The 21,614-nt window shown below is 44.2% G+C and overlaps 1 protein-coding gene across 1 annotated transcript in view; it reads left to right on the forward strand.

The window, feature by feature from the left end:
• Nucleotides 1–21,162, forward strand: part of SLC28A1 (solute carrier family 28 member 1) — a 57,793-nt gene extending 36,631 nt beyond the window's left edge. Inside the window, exons 11-18 of the mRNA XM_079126846.1 lie at nucleotides 1,585–1,710; nucleotides 9,593–9,723; nucleotides 11,109–11,277; nucleotides 11,378–11,575; nucleotides 15,954–16,035; nucleotides 17,156–17,254; nucleotides 17,346–17,457; nucleotides 17,722–21,162. Coding sequence (XP_078982972.1) covers nucleotides 1,585–1,710; nucleotides 9,593–9,723; nucleotides 11,109–11,277; nucleotides 11,378–11,575; nucleotides 15,954–16,035; nucleotides 17,156–17,254; nucleotides 17,346–17,457; nucleotides 17,722–17,794 — 990 coding nt within the window. The 3' untranslated portion in view covers nucleotides 17,795–21,162. The remainder of the gene's footprint in view (nucleotides 1–1,584; nucleotides 1,711–9,592; nucleotides 9,724–11,108; nucleotides 11,278–11,377; nucleotides 11,576–15,953; nucleotides 16,036–17,155; nucleotides 17,255–17,345; nucleotides 17,458–17,721) is intronic.
• Nucleotides 21,163–21,614: the final 452 nt, after the last annotated feature.

A 21,614-nucleotide genomic window follows, 5' to 3' on the forward strand; every position in this document is an offset into this window, starting at 1 on the left:
AGAATTACTTTCAACCTTTTAATGTGTCAGGCTTGGGTTCACTCCGTCCTAGGGGTTCACACCAGTCCCATTGCTTTAAATATTTTGTTTGTTTGTTTGATTTTGAGCTACATTGCCCTGGCTAGGCTGGACCTTGATCCTCCAGCCTCAGTCTCCTGTGTAGTTGGGATTATAGGTGTGCACCAGCACACCTGTCTTTAAATGCTTGAAATGTCTCCCATGTCCCACTCTGGAGCCCTGAACTCTCCCCTGAATTTGACTGACATGCCCAACTGGTTCCTTTTTCTTCCTCTTGGATATCTCAAATCCAATAGGCTAAATCCTAAATAGAGGACCCTTTACTTCCTTCCTTATCACAGATGTGCCTAAGACTTTCCTTTCTCAGTAAATGATATCATCTTCCACCATGTTGTTCAGGCAGAACTCAGAGCTACCCTTCCTTCCTCTGCTCCCTTGTTCCACGCACCCTATCTATCAGCAAGTCTTACAACTCTGCTTCCACATCACAAGTATACTTGCCCTCTGCCCTTCTTCCTTGCTAGTAGCCACCCCATCTCTCATCTGGACAGTGCTTTCACCTGCCTGTTCTCCTTGCTTCTATTCCACCCCTCCTATCCATCCTTTATATACCTGCCTGAGTGACCCATCAAAAACACAACTAAGACCAAGTATAGTGGCACACACTTGTAATCCCAGTAATTTGGAGCCTGAGGCAGGAGGATCACAAGTTCAAGGCCAGCTTCAGCAACTTAGCAAGACCCTGACTCAAAATAAAAAATTAGAAAGGACTGGAGATGTATCTCAGTGGTAGTAAGCTTACCTACCATGCATGAGACTCTGGGTTCAAACCCCTCTACTGTAAATGAATAAATAAATACCCCTAACTCTTTATCTATAATTACATTATTTATCTGTTTGGCTCCTTATTGATTATCCATAACCTCCCTACCCCCATAAAATTCCTCTCCCACCTTCCACTTCTCCAGAAAATAAATTATTTACCATGGTATCCCCATCCTACATTCAGTGCCTGGAACATAGTAGGTGCTCTGTAACTATTTACTGAATGAATATGAGTGGCTCCAGGCTTCCCCACATACTCTGAAATAAACCCACCATGCATGCTCTGGCTCCTTCACAGCAAGCCCCATGGCTTTATGAGAAGCTTAGGCCAGGAGTTATCCCTGCTTCCCACCCCTTTGCATGAATACGGGTAATTCTTGGCGCTTCTCTGAAACTTCTCTTTGCTCTCCTGGAAATGGGATGCCCAGTTCTGCCTCAGAAGGTTAAGAGTAATGACAGTGAGGTGCTTAGTAGGGTACCTGGCCCACGGCAGGCAGTTCACACATGGAAGCATTATCAAACCAAGAGGGAGGCATGAGGGACTTTTCACAGAAGTGGGCAGACACGAAGGTTCAGGGAGGCTCAGCAAAGTGTAGACCACAGGTCTGATCTCACCTCCATGCCTCTTCCCTAGGGATTCTTCAATGCTTACTGTGACCTTCTGGTTCCCAGGACAGGGGCTGGGTGAGGAAAGTGCCCAATCACCCCAGCTCAGCCCTCTGTCACCTTTCCCATTTGTAGACTGAGGCTCCTCTACTGATCCGGCCCTACTTGGCAGACATGACACTCTCTGAAGTCCACGTGGTCATGACAGGAGGCTATGCCACCATCGCGGGAAGCCTGCTGGGTGCCTACATCTCCTTTGGGGTAGGGACAGTTTTTCCTCTGCGTGGCTATACTGAGGGCTTAAAACCCACCTTTGGGGGCACCCCATGCAGATCCAGGTCAGAGCATCCCTGAAATGTTCTCTCTTGGGTCTAAAGCTCAGTTGCTGGGCTGGCAAGAGGAGAGGCCTCCCCTGAGTGAAATAGGTCTGGAGGGCTGAACATTTATTTGTTTAGGATTCTCACATGGCCACTGGGGACAAAGATTTCCAGGGTTCCCTTTACTGAGCACCTGCTACATGCCAGGCAATATACGAGATGTTTTAATATCCCCATTTTACAGTGATAAAGTTGAAGCTCAGAGGATGAGTAATGTTTAAAGCCAGAATCTGAGTCCAGATACATCTGACTCCAAAATTCATGCTCATTTCTCCAAGACCCCATACCTAGGTTATCTGTGGAGGTCTGTACGACTCCCCCATTGCCTCCCCATCAATCTCTGGGCTCAGGTTCTTCCTCTTCTCTTAAATTATTGTTGTGCAAGTTACAGAGCACAGTGCATTCATATGTTAAATTCCAGTGGTGTGAATTGGTTCCTTAAATCAACCACAATAGTGCTTCCTGGTAGTGGAAAGGAATCTTCAGATGTGTTCCCTACAAATTGCTGGGTAATAATGCTTTATATTTATAATATACCTTGTTCCTATTTTTGCTTTCATATGCAAATTATCAAAATCTTATTTGTTTAACAATCAAAGAAATTCTTGGTTATTGTGGAAGTGAATAAAGTTTTTTAAAAAATCTCTCTTCCTGGGGCTGGGGTTGTGGCTTAGTGGTAGAACACTCACCTAGCATGTGTGAGGTACTGGGTTCTATTCTTAGCACCACATATAAATAAATAAATAAATAAATAAAATAAAGATTCATTGACAACTAAAAAAATCTTTTTTAAAAAAATCTCTTCCTGCCAGGCACAGTAGTGCATGCCTATAATTCCAACAACTAAGGAAGCTGAGACAGGAGGATTGCAAGTTTGAGATCAGCCTAAGCAACTTAGTGAGACCTGCAGTAACTTAGAGAGACCCTGCCTCAAAACAAAAAATAAAAAAGGACAAGAGAGGTATCTCGGTGGCAGCATGCTTCTGGGTTCAATCCCCCCTACTCAAAAAAAAAAAAAAAAAAAGAAAGAAAGAAACCTCTCTTCCTTATTGGTGTCACATGGCTATAATCCCAGCTACTGGGAGGCTGAGACAGGAGAACTGCTTCGGCAACGGGAATTCAGGACCAGCCTGCACAACATAATGAGACCTTGAGAACCCTGTCTCATTATAAAACAAATCTATGGTGACTGCTTTTAATAGCTTAGAACAATGGTTCTCAAAGTGTGGTTCATGGACCAGCATCACCTAAGGATTTTTTATAAATGCACATTCTTGGGCCCACTGCAAGCCTGCTGAGTCAGAAATGCTAAGGATGGGCACAGCATACTGTTACAGTAAGCCTTCCAAGTGATTCTGATGCTAGCTCAGTTTGAGACCCACTGACTTAAAATATGTCATTCCAGATCCTTTTGTGTAAATAGTGATTTAATTATCTACACCTGAATGCACACATACTCTATAAAAGATGAGATACTTCTACCCATATTTTTCTGCAACTTGCTTTTTTCCTATAATATTCTGAGCATGACAGAAAATACAGAAGTATAAAAAAGGTTGACAAAGCTAATAAAAATGGAAAACCTTCTGTATGAACAAAATCACTACACACAGAGGGTTAGGGAATATCTATGTTTTGTTTTGTTTTTTAATTTTTAGGTGGACACAATGCCTTTATTTTATTTATTTTTATTTGGTGCTGAGGATCTAACCCAGTGCCTCACATGTGCTAGGCAAGTGCTCTACCACTGACCTATGATCCCAGCCTGGGCACATCTATGTTTAAAAAAATTATTTATCAGGAGAAAATGGTTATTATAAAAAAAAGATATTCCAAATTGCAGATGTTCAAAAGTTAAAACAATATTGACTTATGTTTTTTTCTAAATGATTATCAATTCTTTATGTAAAAAGTAAAACAATATTAACTTATTTTTTTTCCTAAATGATTCTCAATACTTTACGTATCTCTAAATGTCAAGGATGTAGGGTACTTGTGTACTCTGTGGAAATAAAATTCGCTAGTCTCTGCGGAGAACATTTCTCAATTTAAAAATGTTCCTTCCCAGCTGGGTGTGTTGGCACACTCCTGCAATGCCAGCAACTCAGTAAGTTGAGGCAGGAGGATCATAAGTTTGAGGGCAGTGTCAGCAACTTAGTGAGACCCTAAGCAAATTTGTGAGAACTTATCTCAAAATTAAAAATAAAAAGAACTGGGGATGTGGTTCAGTGGTTAAGTGCCCTGGGTTTAATTCCCAGTACCAAAAGAAAAAAAAAAAAGCTCCTTCCCTTGATACAGCTAGGGATATTTTATACAAATGTTCTCACAAATGTTTTAAAATTCAAATTTTTGACATTATTTCTAACGGCAATAAAACTGGAAACAGCCTAAATATCCAACTTATTGTTGGGATAATAATAGTAATAATCCAATAATAAGCTGAATGAGTTAGTCCATACCATGTGATGCCACTGAATCAGTGCTTGAAGTGAGGGAGGCTGTGGGTTCCAACTGAACCTGAGCTATTTTTGCTTGCCCCCTGGTACTGTGTGTGTATAGGTGCTGGAAGGACAGAATTACACTGTCCCATTCTCAGTCCTAAATTCCACCTATCCCATTTCTGTTCTTGGTGTGCTGGTAGGCACGAATGACAGGACAAGCCAGTCTGCCTCTCAGTTCCTCTTGCACTCAGGACATTTGACCACACCAATAAGTTCAGCTTCATATTCCCATGGAACGACCTGGGCAGAACTGGTGGTTGGTTGACTTTTAAAGAAAGCCCCTTGCACTCTGGGGCTTTGGCTCCTAGCCTGCCGCTTTCCTTTTTAGTATTCCAGAGCCATCATTTGATTTTCATCTTGTCTTACCAAGATCCAAGTGCAACCCTGCATACCCCACTATTGATTGTTTTTTGGGAGAAATTTGATGTTTCAAATTGGAAACTCAAAACTTTGTTCCTGAAACCCTTGACATCATATTTTTGGACTTAAGGCCTTTACATGTTAAAACATTGCTCTGGGCTTTAAAGTCAGTTATAAGGACATACCTGGTATTTTTTCTAGCACAGGAGCATTGCTGAGACTTCTGCCATTACTTAGAACTTAACTGTAGGTGCTCCTAAACTTACAGTGGGGCCACACCTTGATAAACCTGTGGTAAGTTGAAAATGCATATACTTCACTTAATCTATGGAACATTCTGACTTAGTCACACAGTGCATTACAGAGCACTGAGATGTTTCCTTGGACAAGACCATTGGCCTGGGAGCTGCTGCCACCAGATTGCAAGAGTATTTTGCATATTATAAGCATATGACTTGCCGCTTGTGACTAGCCCAGGAAAGATCAAACTTCGAAATTCAAAGTACAGTGTCTACGGTGGTGCGTATCACTTTCACATTATCTTAGAGTAAAAAAATCAGTCAATTGAAAGAAACACTGTTAAGCTGGAAACTATCTGCATTAGAAGAACTCACTCCCTTTTACACAATCTGACTTAAAACTCAGTCCCCCTTTCTTACTCCAGAGCCCAGGCCCAGTCCTGGGCAGTCTGGCCTCCTGGCTGACAGGGCCCAGGTGTCCACTTCCCTTAGTTCCACAAAATGTGCAGAGGCAGCCAGGATGAGCCACGTGATCACAGACTTCTGGGTTTGGAAGCCCATGGCTACAGCCATAGTGGCCTGGTGAGAAGGTTCCTTCCTACCCTCTCTCCCTCTCTCCTACTGGATTCACCTCTAATTTGTTTCCAGAACAGCTCTCTTCTGCCCTCACCTGGTTCCCAGCCTCCATTGCCCGGTCCTGGGCTTTCCCCATTGTCTCTCCACCCTCTCCTCTCTTCAACTGCCTCTCTAGGTTAGCTCCTGGTTCTTCCCTCAACCCCTGAATTCCAGAAAGATGCCTCTTGCTCTCTCCTCCAAGCTACCACATTCTTAAGACTTTCCTTTGTGGCTCAACTTCTGACTCCGTTTTCCTTACCCTTCCTATGGCCCATACCTGGATAGTTCCAGGCCCACAGGGTCCAACTCAATGGCCACTAGCCACTCGTGGTTATTAAGCACCTGAAATAAGGTTAGTTAGGTCAAAATGAAATGTGCTGCAAGGCTTAGCACAGAAAAAAATTAAGATACTTTATTAATAAGTTGATACTGATCACATGAGTGGAAAGAAATATTTTGGATATATTGAGTTAATTAAAACCTTATTAAAACTGAATTTCAACTATTTCTCTTTACTTTTTAAAATGTGGCTACTTGAAAATATGAAATTATGGATGTGCTTCCCCTTATGTTTATATTGGACAATGCTGGTCTAGGCTTTCTCCCATGATCTCCAGCCCAAGGGATCACTTGATGGAATTGTTTCAATGTGACCTCCACATATAGCTATTTTCCCCAAGGCTCTGGAGTAGGTACCAGCTTTCTTTACTAACCCCTAGAAACTGGCATCTCTGCTTTGATTCAGGGGCTACTCAGAGACAGAACCAGATGTACGCCTCAAGTTCTGAAAACAGACTGGCCAGAGTGATACGAATGAGTTGTCCAGTTATGTTCCTCAATGAGTTGTACAAGAGTGGCCACCCTAGAGACAGTGTCTGTGAGTCTACTGCTTAGTTTCCACATCTGTAAAAGAACAGAACTACTAGGGCTGGAGTTGTGGCTCAGCGGTAAAGCACTTGCCTGGAATTTGTGAGGCCTTGGGTTTGATACTCAGTACCCACATATAAATAAATAAAATTAAGCGAAAGATCCATTGACGACTAGAAAAAAAAGCAGAACCACTACTTAACGTCCCAGCAGTATTAGAAATAAAGGCAATAATAGACAGAAAACACTTAGCATGCTGTTAAAGAAGTAGCAGTTCTTTTGCTGACATATTGGGTTCAGAAATCTGTCCCACAAATGGCCCATTTTATGGTTTGTACTGGGTTTATTTCCTTTCTCAGTAAAGATTCTTTCAAAACTTCAAGCAGAAGGTTCTTATCCTCTCTTTCTACATGGGACTTTGTGGGAAGAGAGAGGAGGTCCTCAGATGGGGGAGGGCCTAGGATGTTGGGAGGGAGGAAAGGGATTCCTGAGCTGGTGCCTCCGAGGCAGGGGTGAGGGACGTCATGACCCTGCAGAGTGGCTGGCAGTGGAAGGCCAGACATGCGCTGAGCCAGCACCCAGTTTGCTTGCCTGTACAGGACTCAGCCCTGTCTGTGAAGAGCAGGAAATGACTAGCTGTGGCCATAACTGGCTCACTTAAAGGATGGAGTTCCAGGAATGGGACAAATGGCAGAGTGTATACCTGCTGGGACTCAAATGTATAAGCCAGATATATCTCTAAACTGGAGGAAAAGGCAACGTCGTGGTGGGCAGAGGGGAGAGCCCCCAGTTCCAGGCATGACACAGTTGCACTAGATGGGGGCAGCCTAGGAGGAGGCAAGTGAAGTCCCAAAGCCCCACCCAGAAAGTCTACAAAGGACAAGAGGACACCTGCCCCCAGGTAGGCTTTATCCCTTGTGTACCCAGTGACTGACTGGGGGACAAGGAAGAGGTGTGAGGACTGCTGCTGTTTCCTGTTCATGTTTTATGGAGTTGCTGCATCTCATTGAAAAGAAATAACTGGGGTTTAGAAAAAGAAGGCCTGAGAGGGTCTTCAGCCCTGGTTCCTCATCTGCACTTCCTGTACTTCCCTTAGCTCATGACAAGCGGTTCCCTTTATTTCTTCTGCCCTCTGCTTCTGCCCTCTTACCTCCCTATTTCTTTTCCTTTTTATTAAAAATTTTAAAACTGCAATTGGCAGCTACTTGGGAGGTTGAAGCAGGAGGATCACAAGTTCAAGACCAGTCTGGGTAATTTAACCAGACCTTGTCTCAAAATAAAAAATAAAAAAGGCTGGAGATGTAACTCAGTGGTAAAGTGCCCCTGGGATCAATCTCCAGTACCAAAAAACAAAACCAAAATTCAAAACAAACAAACAAACAAAACCGTGCTATTGGCTTAATATAACTTTATGGAGAAAAAGCCTATTTTGCTTTTCTGTTTATAAAAAGTATATAGATTATTGTGGACATTGTGTAAGATATCAAAATGCAGTAAGAAAAGAAAATCATTCCTGGCCCCACTTGCTGCCAGGGACAATTTTGGAGTATTTCTGGTCTTTTTATTTTATATTTTTTAAGATTTTATTTTTTTTAGAGCAAGTTTAGGTTCACAACAAAATTGAGAGCAAGATACAGAGATTTCCCATCTATCTCCTGCCTCCACTATTGCATACTCTCCCCATCATCAACATCTGGTCTTCTTTTTATGCACAGTTTTGAAGTTTGCCCCCCCCCCCATGGTTGTGGTTCTGCTCTATATGCAACTTTGTGGGTACTTCTCTATGTCATCTGGAGACTTTGTAACTGTGGTTTGCGATGGCAGCCTGACAATGTTTAGCTGTTCTTACATTGTTAGACGTTTGAGTCACTTCTGGTTTTACCATTTGTAAATAACATGGTGGTGGTGGGGGGTGCCTCATCTATCTCTGTGGAAGACAACAGGGAAGCAAAGGGTTTGGGACCACAGTGATTTGGGAAGGGAGAACTCTAGGAGCAGATGCTTCACCATCTTGCTGGGAAGGGCTTTTACAGTGTGGCTCCCAGAGGCAGACCCAGGACCACAGGTGGCTCTTAGAGGAGGCAGATTTCCTAACAGTTCCCTAACTGCAAGAGTGGGTGTGATAAGCCGCCCTGAAGTATTGAGTTCCCCATCACAGTATTCAAAGATGGATCCCATTCAGGGAATACAATCCCACACAGTACATAAACTACAAGGTTTTGTTGGGCTATGTCTTCTATCTGTCTGAACTCTCAGGTTCTGGAGTTTTGTTTGATCCATCACAAACCCCTCAGTTAATGGGGGATAAGTGGTTAAAGTCAGACCGTCTAGAAGGGAAGGAAAAACCTTGAATCTGGAGCCAAAAGTTGTGATGGGTTTTAATTCTTCTATAGGAGGGAAAGTGCTGGGCATGGTGGCACAGACCTGTAATCCCAGCGGCTTGGGAGGCTGAGGCAGGAGGATAAGAGTTCAACTACCAACTACTATAGGGGAGTTACATTTGCATAGCCATGAGATTAAGCATGTGTCAGTTATAAAGTCAATATTAAGGGGGCATGCTAAATATTCTGGTTTTTTTTTGTTTTTGTTTTTTGTTTTTTTGCCTAAGTGCTGCTAAATTGTTTCCACCAATCAATATCACTGGCCATTAAGAAATGATAGAGGCTGGGTGCAGTGGCACACGCTTGTAATCCCAGTGACTGGGGAGGCTGAGGCAGGAGGAACAAGAGTTCAAAGCCAGCTTCAGCAAAAGCAAGGCACTAAGGAACTCAGTGAGACCTTGTCTCTGAGTAAAATACAAAATAGGACTAGGGATGTGGCTCAGGGGTTGAGTGCCCCTGAGTTCAATCCCCAGTACACCCCAAAAAATTATAGGAGGGAAACTGAGGTCCCAAAGGGTTAAATATGATTTGCCTTCAGCTTCCCTACCTATAAAATGGGGGTAACAATACTTGCATGCCCAATTTATAGAAGTACTGGGAGGAAATCTGTAGGCTTGTATATGTAGCCTGTGACCCTCTATACATAAAAGGTATTACTATTAGTAACAACAACAATGACAGTGAGGACATTGATGACAATGAGGACATACCAGTGGGATGGAGTACCCCTGTGCCCTGCTGCCCTGGGCCATACTCCTTGGCTGTGGCCCTTTCCTTTATCTGTCCTCTCTCTCATCTTGCAGATCGATGCTGCCTCATTAGTTGCTGCCTCTGTGATGGCTGCCCCTTGTGCCTTGGCCCTCTCCAAGCTGGTGTACCCAGAGGTGGAGGAGTCCAAGTTCAGGAGTGAGGAAGGAGTCAAACTGACCTATGGGTGAGAACAGCAAGGGGACCACCAGAGGGGGCAGTGGTGCATACTGGGAGCAGAGGTGGAGGGCAACAGCACAGGTTCTCTCTGCCCATCACTGGCTTCATGGGGCCTAGGACCACCTTCTTCGGTCGCTCTGGTTGTGGCTTCACTAGCAAAGACAGACTCCAGTTCTCACATCTTAGTTTCCACACTCTGACCAGCCAGAAAGAACCGGTTAGTCAAAGCCTGTGCTGGGGCCCGGTCCCTGGGGTGTGGCCTGGTGTGGGAGGGCCATAAACAGGCTCCAGGCCACCTTCTCTGTATGCCACCACCAGGTGGCAACCACGCATTGACATTTGAGAACCATTTTGATGTCACTGACTTCTAACATGTCTTCACCATAGTCTCAAAAACATTTAATCATGGGGGTTGGGTGGGGGGAGAAAGACAGAGAGAGAGAGAAACAGAGAGACAGAGAGACAGAGACAGTGAGAGATATGCTGGGAATCAATCAAACCCAGGGCCTTGTGTTGCGTGAATGCCAAGCAAGTGCTCTACCACTGAGCTATACCCCCAGCCCATATTTCATCTTTTAAAAACGTTGGGAAGATCCAGACACGATGGTGCAGGCCTGTAATTCCAGCAACTCTGGAAATTGAGGTAGGAGGATCCCAAGTTCTAGGCCAACTTCAGCAACTTAGCAAAAGTCCTTGTCTCAAAATAAAAATAAAAAGGGCTGGGGGCAGCACAGTGGTAAACGACCGCTGGGTTCAATCCCCAGTACCAAAAATAAATAGTAATAAAATAAGATTGCAATAAAATAAAAATGTTGAAAAGATACCACTTTGGACTAATATGCTTGAGGACACAATAGGTAGCCCCTACTTCAAACCTCCTGAAGCTCTACAGCAACTCTGTCCTCTGGAAACAGATTGAAAGCCATGGGGATTTATCACTTTACATCCTCTAGTCACTGTCTTGAAAAAAGTAAAAAGAAACCGGTGATTTTAATAAAATGTTTTACTTAGCTGAATACATCTAAAATATTGTCATTTCATCACGTTTTCAGTATAAAAAGTACTGAAGATATTTTGCATTCTCCTTTTTTAAATACTAAATCCTCAAAATCTAGTATGTATTTTACACTTAAAACACAACTCAATTTGGACCAGTTTTCTTTCAAGGGGTCAGAAGCCACATAGAGCTAATGGCTGCTGCCATGGACAGTGCAGTGCTAGAAATCTGGGTCTTACCCCATGCTTCAACTGGCTCCTTCCTTTGGGTCTCAGAGCAAGGATTCTCTGATTCTGAAACACTCCGTCCAAGGTTCCTCCTGGAACTTCTAGGATGGGGACCCTTACTGTTGATGCAGACAGGTCAATCATGATCACTCTTTATCCCAATAACAGAGAGGCCCAAAACCTCGTGGAAGCAGCCAGCAGTGGGGCTGCCATCTCAGTGAAGGTGGTTGCCAACATTGCTGCCAACCTGATTGCATTTCTGGCTGTGCTGGCCTTTGTCAATGCTGCCCTCTCCTGGCTGGGAGATATGGTGGAGATTCAAGGGCTCAGCTTCCAGGTGTGGTTCCCAGATGGGGGTGGGGGCGGTGGGTGGTGACCCAGCAGAGCCCAGGCTTAGCCCTTAGCCCTAACCAATCTTCTTGCTCCTATGCCCTCAGCTCATCTGCTCCTACATCCTGAGGCCTGTGGCCTTCTTAATGGGTGTTGCCTGGGAGGACTGCCCAGTGGTGGCTGAGCTGCTGGGGATCAAGCTGTTTCTGAATGAGTTTGTGGCCTATCAGGAACTGTCCCAGTACAGGCAGCGCCGCCTGGCAGGGATGGAGGAGTGGATTGGTGCCAAGAAGCAGTGGATCTCTGTGAGTATCTTGGTCCCCTTCCTGTGGACAGGGAATGACACGGTTGCTCCTAAGGGACCCCAGCAGCTGCTTTCCTGGTTATCTGGCAGAGACACACTACAGTGATGTTTAACCACCCATGTTATTATCCTGGGAGACAAGACAGCATCAGGCTTTGCTGCCATCTTCCTCAAGGTCTCTCAGGGGGCTGAAGAAGATCATTGTTTGAAATATCTGAGACCTGGCTCTAGGTGGGCCACCATTGGCTGTGACCTTGAGCCTGCCACTGTACCTCCTGTATTCTGTTGAAAAACAAGAGTATAATACCCTCACCATCTACCCCAAAGGAATACATGTGAATGTCCAATGAGCTACATATGTGAGCAAGCTAGGTGACCTCCCACCATGGTCCCTATTAATATATTGTATTCAGTTTAGGGATTGGCTTTTTCTGTGAAATTTTATTTTAAGAACTATAAAAACTCTATAAAATTAACCCTTCTAAAAGAATATAAACTCTAGTAACATTGAGAATGAAAAAATTGCCAGGTGTGTTGGTGCTTGCCTGTAATCCCAGCAACTTTGGAGGCTGAGACAGGAAGATGGCAAGTTTGAAGCCAACCTGAGAAACTTAGCAAGACCCTGTCTCAAAATAAAAAATTAAAAAGGACTGGGGATGTAGTTCACTGCTAGAGCGCCCCTAGGTTCAATTCCCAGTACCACACACAGACACACATACACCATACAGTAATCTGACCATACTGAAATAATAACTATTGTTTTATCCATTTTCTTCTATTCTTTTAAAGAGTATTTACATAATCACTACTAAAGCATCCATATTACATTGTAGACAGATTTTCTTCCTTCCTTCCTCCCTTCTTTCATTCCCTCCTTCCTTCCATCCTTCCTTCCTCCCTCTTTCTCTTTCTCTCTTTCTTCCTTTTTTCTTTTCTTTGCTTACTCTTATGATATTAGCATCATTTTTTAAAAATGTGGTGCCAGGGATTGAACCCAGTACCTAGTAGTACCTAGTGAGTTTTACACCGACCTATACCCCAGCCCACATAATTTTTGTGTATAATCCCCTGCTGTTGAGCCATTCAGATTAATTCCATTACTTGGCTGAACATGTCATACAATGTGTAAATGAATCTTTGTGCACAGAACTATTCCCACCTCTTGGGTCATTTCCACAGGAGCTTTCTCAGAGGTGGGCTGGTTGAATCACATGGCATGAGTCCTGTGGCTGCTGCCAGTAACTTTGTTGCAGCAACTGAAATTGCCACCAGCTGTGCTCGGTGAGCATTTATCTCACCACATACTGAATAGCACAGGGGAGTCACTATTTAGAAACAAGTTTTGCTACTTGTAGCTCATTGTTTTATTTTTCAATTCTTGGGCAACTGAGAAATTTTAATAAGAAATTTTTCTTATATTTTCAATTATTTTTAAGTCTCTCCCCCAACCCCTCCCCACTGGGGATTACACCCAGGGGGACTCTACTACTGAGCTACATCCCAGTCCTTTTTATTTTATTTATTTATTTATTTTGTTTTTGAGATAGGGTATCATGAAGTTGCCCAAACTGGCCTAGAACTTTTGATCCTCTGGTCTCCTGAGTAGCTAGATTCAGACATGTACCACTGAGCCCAACTTCCAACTATATTTTAAGTTGTAAAGGAATATGTTCTTTAGTTTTAAGAAACTAGTGTGTGGAGTAACAGCATGTTTCCCTCACTCCTTGTCCTTACTTTGATCTCACCACTCCTCAGTGGAAATCAAGTGTCTGATTCTTCATGATTTTTTTTTTTTAAATCAGGGATTGAACCCAGGAAACTTAAACACTGAATTACATCCCCAACCCTTTCTCCTGTTTTATTTTGAGTCAGGGTCTTGCTAAGTTGCTTAGGGTCTTGCTAAATTGCTGGGGCTGGTTTCAAACCTACAATCCTTCTGCCTCAACCTCCCAAATTGCTGGGATTACAGGCATGTGCCATGGTGCCTAGCTTTTTAATGAATCTTATTCCTTCAGCAAGTATTTGTGGAGATCACTTAGGTGTGAGGCACTTTGCTAGGCACCAGGGATGACAAAGAGACTTTAACAACCATGGCTTCTGATCTCATGGAATTAAATTTACTGAGCAACATAGGCAAAACACAGTAAAGCAAAGGAATTAAAGATTGCCACAATTGGTGGTAAATTCCATGAAGGAAAAACAAGAAAAAACAGGGAGGGGACTCCCTTTGCTTGGACTGGTCAGAGAGAGTCTACCTGAGGTGTGTGATATCTGGGCCAAGACTTGAAGGGAAGAGAAGGGCCCGCCAGGAGATGCTGGAGAGAATATTCCAGACAAAGGAAGAGGCATGTACAAAGGTACTGAGATCTTTAGTACAGGAATGCTCATAGAACTGAGAGTAGTACAGCCAGAGCAGATAGAAATTGTGAAAGTGTGGCCCAGGGAGTATAGGAAGTCACTGAAGACTTGACCATTGGCATCCTAAAGTCATAATAAGCCGGGCATGGTGTTGCATACATATAAATTCTAGTCACTCAGGAGGCTGAGGCAGAAGGATCGCAAATTCAAGGCTAGCCTCAGTAACTCAAAATAAAAAATAAGAGGGACTGGGTTGTAACCCAGTGGTAAAGTGCCTCAGGTTCACATTCCCAGTATTAAAAAAAAAATTTTAAAAAGGTTGTTTGGTCTATAGAGCACCACTGTATGTGAGCAAGCAGGGATAAGATACCCTAATATTTTTTCAATTAATATTTGCATAAACATTTTAAAATTAGAGCATTATAATTACACATGGTATTTGGGTTCATTTTGACAAAATAATATATGCAAATACATGCATTTGATTTCAATCCCCATTCTCCCACTTTCCCTCCCCTCTTCCCTCCTTCATTCTCCCTCCTCTACTCTATTTCTTTCACTCCTTTATTTATCCATTTTTAAAAATCTTTTTTACATTTTTTATTTGTTCTAATTAGTTATACATGACAATAGAATGCATTTCTGCATTTTGATAAATCATACATAAATGGAGTATTATTTCTCATTTTTCTGGTTACACATATTGTAGGATCACATTGATCACGCAGTCATATATGTACATGAGGTAATAATATCTATTTCACCCTAATATCCTTCCTATTCCCATACCCCTTCCCCTCCCTTCACTGCCCTCTACCTAATCTAGAGTAACTATTCTTCCCTATTGTGAATTAGCATCCTCATACCAGAGAAAATATTTGGCCTTTGGTTTTTTGAGGATTGACTTATTTCACTTAGCATGATATATTCTCCAACTCCACCCATTTACCAGCAAATGCCATAATTCCATTCTTCAAAGCTGAGTAATATATATATATGTGTGTGTGTATATATATATATATATATATATATATACATACCACATTTTTGATGCATAAACTCTTTATGTTATAACATTAACTCTTTTCATATTTTCTCTATTTATTTTTTCCTAGTTTCTTCTTTTTTTCCCCCTTCATTTTCTATTTAGGGATTTGTTTTCTCAACACAGAATTTATACCAAATCTTTTCCTTTGCAATTTCTCCTATTATTTCTGTAATTTCTATGCTTAAAGTGATGTCTGGTAAGTGTTAAATTCCTGAAACAAGGCAATGAAGTCATTAAGAAAATGAACTTTAGCATTAGACAGAACTGAGTTCAAATTCTTGCTGTGTGAACTTCTTACTTAACCCAAGTCTCAGTTTGATCCTCTCCAAAATGAGTGTAATAATACTACCTTGTAACTATAATTATTTTTATTATAAATTTTCCATCATTGTACATGTGTCTGCTTCCATGACCTGGAGTGAATTTTACATATGGTAGGAGATATGGATCTAAAACAATTTTTTTCCCAAATTTTTCCATTTTGGGTCTTAATTCTTCTGGAAAATTAAAAAACACTTCAGAACAAAACAGAAGAACTACCTTGTTTAACTGCCCACCCAATGCCTGGTATTTCCCATATATTATATATATATAATCCTTATCACAGTCCACTCAGAGTACTATAAGTTCTGCAGCTTCAAGAGGCTGCTGACTCGCCCATAGGTGAGGACAAGCCAGGCTGGACCCAGGTGCCTTACTCTTTCCAATGGGACACATTCCCCCCTCTTGCCTGACAGCTCCCTCAAGGGCTCTCAGCCCAAGGCCTTCACAGCAACCAGAGCTATGTTCTTGAGGTGGTGGAGCTGGAGCTGACTTGGATGTGGGAGAGCAAGGCCAGGGAAGGGGCAGCATGGAGGGTTCAGAAGTCCAGGGCACATAGGAAGTGAGTAAAACAAAACCTGTGGCCTGGGCAGTGTGGGAGTGCTCTTGACCCAAGGCGGGCAGCCCCTCCTCACACACTCTGTACTTCCAGGTCAGAGCAGAAATTCTCACAACATTCGCCCTCTGTGGATTTGCCAACTTCAGCTCCATTGGGATCATGCTGGGAGGCCTGAGTGAGTCCTGTGGAACCCCCCAGAATCCAGGAGAGTTGGGGACATGAACTCACTGGGGACTCAGGCCTCAGTTATCACATTTATCTAAGATGGGAGCCTGAACAAGATGGCCTTGGGGCACCGGCCACCCAGTCCTAGAATTCCATGATTTCTCTGCTGCAGGGAGTGGCCCCATTCCAGTCTCTCCTTCAGGAAGCCTCAAGGGCTTCCTTAGTCCCACAGCCGGAAAGGTGTGATGAAGTGAGTGAGCAGAGAGTCAGAGGGGACATAAATCAGTGAAGAACCCTTCTCATCCCTCCTCCCCTTTCTGTTTCCCATTTCCTTCTTTCCCAAATATGAGTTCTCAGGAGGCACCCTGCTTCCTCCCTTTTCCCCTCCACATCCCAACAGTGGAGAAGAAGGTTCCACACACTGTTCTCACTGTTCTCAGTTTTGTTTTGTTTTTTTTTTTGGTAGGTACTAGAACTTAGACCCAGGGGTGCTATACCATGAGCTACATCCCCAGCCCTTTTTATTTATAAGTTGCTGAGGCTGGTCTCCCAAATTTTGATCCTCCCACCTCAGCCTCCCGAGTTGTTGGGATTACAGGCAGGTGTCACCACAGCTGGCTGTTGTCAGCTCTTTAACAATAATATCCCCCTCTTGCAGCCACCCTGCCTGTGGTGCAATCAATCATTTTTTGTTGTGATTGTTTCTACACTGCTGGGGATCAAACCCAGAGCCTTGTGTGTGCTAGGCAAGCACTCTACCACTGAACTATACCCCCAGCCCAATCTCTTTTACAGAGCAGAAAAATGGGTCTCCAAGAAGTAAAGTAATGACCCAATTCACTCAGCTAATAAGTGGCTGAGTCTAGATTTAATCCCAGGTCTGCCAGATTTCATACTTCCAATCTTTTTCTGCATCTGCCATGGATGATGTGTGTGGGAGGAGTGGACCATTCATTACCGAGGGAGTTGGAGCCAGGACATAGAGGACTCCTAAACTCAGGCAGTTGGAAGGGGCAACATCTGCCCTCTGACCATGCAGATAAGGAGAATCAGCAGATAAGCCAGACCACAATCTGTGGTCAGAGGGGCACATGGAATCCTTGGCCCTGAGCACTCTTGTCCCCTTCCAGCCTCCCTGGTCCCCCAGCGGAGGAGTGATTTCTCTCAGCTTGTGCTCCGGGCGCTCTTCACAGGGGCCTGTGTGTCCCTGGTGAATGCCTGTGTGGCAGGTGAGTGCACTGGGCAGTGGGCTTGGGACTTGGAACCCTAATCTTCTTGCTGGCCTCTGGACTCTGCCCACCAGCAGCTTTTCCTCCACAGGAATCCTCTATGTGCCCAGGGGGGCTGAGATTGACTGTGTGTCCCTCCTGAATAGTACCCTCAGCAGCAGCAGTTTTGAGGTGTACCAGTGCTGCCGCCAGGTCTTCCAAAGGTAAGTTCCTGGGCCGTGGGGCAGTGGGGGAATCAACTGTGAGGGAGCACACAATACCCAAGTGCCTGGATGCCTTGGCACAGGGAGATGGGGTAGAAATGTCATGGCTGCAGCTGATGTGGCCTGGGGAGGACGAAGTGAAGACTTGAGGATCAAATCTGGGAGGAAGTGCGGGCCAGAGATGCAGAGTGACTCTCCCAGGGTGCACAGCCTGGACAGCAGAGTCGGGCCTGGAGCTCACGTAGCACCTTTGCTTCTTTTCAGCACCAGTCCGGAGTTGGACCCAGTGGCGCTGGACAACTGCTGTCAATTTTACAACCACACGATCTGTGCATAGCGGGGACAAAACATCTTTGAGCCTCCTGGGGGCCGTTCATCCCCGGGAAGTATCTGTCCTCACACGTCCCACTCTAGGAAACCACAGGGCTAGACCTGCCTCAGTCCCACCATTGGGAGGGTGAAAGAGCGAGTGGGACATGAGTGGGACGTTAGTAAATGGAGGCACCTCCCACTCCCATCTCCTTTCTGCTCCTCTATGCCCTAGCTCCCCAGACATGAGTTCTCAGGGTCACCTTTGCCTCCTCCTCTCTTCCCTCCACATCTGACAGTGCTCTGGCCCTCTCTGTTCCCCTCTCCTTGGGGTCTTTCGTATGCACCTTCTCTTGTGTTGTCACCACTGTGTCACACCCAAAGCCTCCTTCTCTCCCCTCCTCCCTGACTGAGGGCTGGACTCTCTGTATCTTCTTCTGCTAGAAGTTGTCTTCTGGAGACCCTTCCTCTGCTTTCAAAGACTCCCCCACTCCCTTTCCCATGACATTTTCCAGAGTGGTGTCCTGTGGAACATTGTCCCATAGGGCAATCAGAGGGTTGCATTATCCACTAGGTTTGGAAAACACTGGGCTGAATAAAGTTAGACAGGGTTGGAGTTTATTTGTTTGTTTGGTTTTTGGTTTTTGTTTTACTGTGAACTTGTCCACAATTGATGTGGATATGATATGTTTTCCAAATTTATTTTATCATAAGATTTTTTTTTGTATGGGGGATTAAACCCAGGGTACTTTACCACTGGGCTATATCCCCGGCCCTTTTGTTGTTTTAAGACAGGATCTTGCTGAGTTGCTGAGGCTGACCTTGAACTTGTGGTCCTCCTGTCTCAGCCTCCCAAGTAGCTGGGATTTCAGGCATACAACACAGTATCCAGCCCATAAAACCTTTTTTGATGAAAGCACCTCCTGTTTGAAGTTTCATGGAATACAACTTGGAAAATATTGGTTAATGTTCAAACTACTTTACCTATATGACTAGCAAATGTTTACAAAGCACTATGTACCAGGCACTGTTATTGGTGTTTCATATGTTTCAACTCAATCCTTGGAGTAATGCTGAGATTGATACTACTGTTATCCCGAATTGAGGAATCAGAGTCCCCGAGAGATTAAGTAACTTGCCCAGATAGTGATGCAACTGGAAAGAGGAAGAGGTAAGATTAGAACACACCGCCTCCAGGTCCACTGTCTGGTGTTAACCTCAGAGTTGGCTGCTAGTGTTGAAGGAACCCCATTAGGTGTCTTGCCCTCACCACTTCCCACTGCCTTTTCTCACCATCCTAAGACCTCTGCTCCAGGAGGTCAGGTTTTGTCACCTTTTTCTACCTTTGTTTCTAGATTTTGTCGCCAGCATGCCCTCTTCAGCTCCTTCCTGCCTATGCTGTTCATATCTCAATAATCAATTTCCCCAGCTGCTTTGGCTGCAGTGACCTGCAAAGCACCTTGTCCCTGTGGTCATCAGGCACTGGCACCTTCACTCCCACCTACCACATCTGACTTCCTTTCTAGTTCAGCTGCCCTGAGTGGCAGCTACCAGGTTCTGCCACAGTGGGCCAAGTCCTACTTCTGTCTGCAAGTGGCTGCTGGCACTGCCCCTTTGACCACCACAGACTGACCTGACTCAAGGTCCAAGTCCTTCCTTTAGCTCTGTAGAGTGGAGCTTGGCCGACTCCCACACCCAAGGGCTATAGTCCCTGCTTTGCTCTCCACAGTCCCCCACTCAGCCCCTGCCCCTGCTCTAGCTCCCCTTGGGCTGTTGGTAGGATGACCACACAACCATCTTCCAAGATCACCACTTACCCCTTCCCTACCTATCTGATGGCTTCAACCCCACCAGTCAGGTCATGGGATAGTCCATGGATGCCCCTGCCCAGCATCCCCAGACTCCCTGAACACATTACATGGCCAGTGGCATTCCCTGGAAGACTATGAGCCTCTGGGACATGGGGCTCACAATGCTTCTGTTTTCGCCCACAGTGTCTAGCACAGTGCTGGACCCATGAAAGGTGCTGAATAAATGTTTGTAGAGTTGAATTGGAGCTTCTCTCAGAGCCCCCAGTGTGTACACTGTGCTGTATATGATAGATTGCTGTTGTGATCTAGGGGACAGACACAGGATTAAGAGCTTCTTACTCATAGAGCAGCAGACTTTTACTCTCTCCACCCCCAACCCCATGTTTCTTCTTTTTCATCTGCACCCACAGAAGTTGGGAGCCCCTTGAGGATGGGGCTGCAAATACATACTGTTTCCAGGAGGCCCCGGTGCTGCTACCAGGTGCCCATGCTTAACTGCAACTCAGGCAACAGCTTATAAGTCAGAGTTGACATAGAGTCTTCCATCCCTCCCTCCCACAGTCACGACAGGCATTGTTAATCGGTCACAGAACTCCTCTCGCTCCCTCTAGAAGGGACTTCAGACTCTATCAGCTCAGTGCTAGATAAGCCCACTAAAAAGTTATTCAAGGCATCTTTTCAGGAGACAAATCTTTCCTACCCCTGTGCTATGAAATAGACCCAAACTGCCATGAGTTTATGTTGCTGGCCTAAAAGGAATTGGGATTTTTGTAAAAGACTCTAGAAATTAAAAAAGGATATAAAGCAGAGAGGGATTCCCACAAAGAGTGGAACTTGTGTAAATAATTTTTCTATTCCAAAACTATTACAAAATTCATATGTTGAAATTGTAACCTCATGATGATGGTATTAGGAGGTGGGCCTTCGGGAGATGATTAAGTCATGAGGGTGGAGCCCTCATGAATGGAATCAGAGCCCTTATAAAGGCTCTGGAGAATTCCCTCACCCACCATGTGAGGTTAGAGTGAGAAGTTGTCACTCTGCAAGCCAGAATTCAACCATGCTGGCACCCTCACCCTGAACTCACAGCCCCAAGAACAGTGAGAAATAAATTCCTGTTGTTTATGAACCACCCAGTTCATGATATTTTGTTATAGAGTCTGAACTAAGAGCCCCCACCCTCATGATGTCATCTGAACCTAATTATCTGCCAAAGGCCCAACCTGCAAATACCATCACATTGGGGGCTGCTGCTTCAACATATCAATTGGAGGGGGATATAATCCAGTCCATAGCCCCTACTATGTGCCAGGCTCTGAGGTAAAACTGAGAGAACAGCTGCGAACCAGACTCCAAAGAGCTAAAGGAGTGGAATCTCCCTTAGAGAAGAGGAAATGGAAAAGGAAATCCCAAGAGCCACTTCCAGTAAGCAGACCTTGAGAGGAGGGAAGAGGGAAATGATCTCTAGCAGAACTTCTCAGGTATCCTTTGGTAGACCTGCTAATGGCATTTTGTGAGACTGGATATTATAAATATCCAAAGTGAAAGTCATGCCAGGGTAGGATTATACACATTACAGTTTATAGTAAGTAATTTATTATTAATAATAAAAAACTGTTTTTATTTATTTATTTTTATTGTAAACAAATGGGGTACAACTTGTTTCTCTGGTTGTACATGAAGTAGAGGCGTACCATTTGTGTAATCATATGTTTTTATTTATATCAAGTATGTTAGTGTGATCACACATTTTTAACATAAATGTTTCTTGAAACAAGTAGATTCTGTGTTCTTCTGTACTTAGTGTAATAATAATCAACATACAGGACTCAATTATTATTTTAAATTAAGTTATGGTGAGCTGGTCTGTTGAAATCTTTTTAGACCTGTGACTTTTTAGCAAAAGTCCACATTGATAACCCTTCATGGATGGAAGGCTCCTGGCCCCTCCTGTTGTCTCCTACACAGTCTTGACCCCAAATAAAAAGAACTGAATGGGCTTTGCTCATGGAAAGGACTGGAGTCCCCAAGCATGGT

Source organism: Sciurus vulgaris (genome assembly GCF_902686455.1).
Source record: "Sciurus vulgaris genome assembly, chromosome: 2".
Lineage (NCBI taxonomy): Eukaryota > Metazoa > Chordata > Mammalia > Rodentia > Sciuridae > Sciurus > Sciurus vulgaris.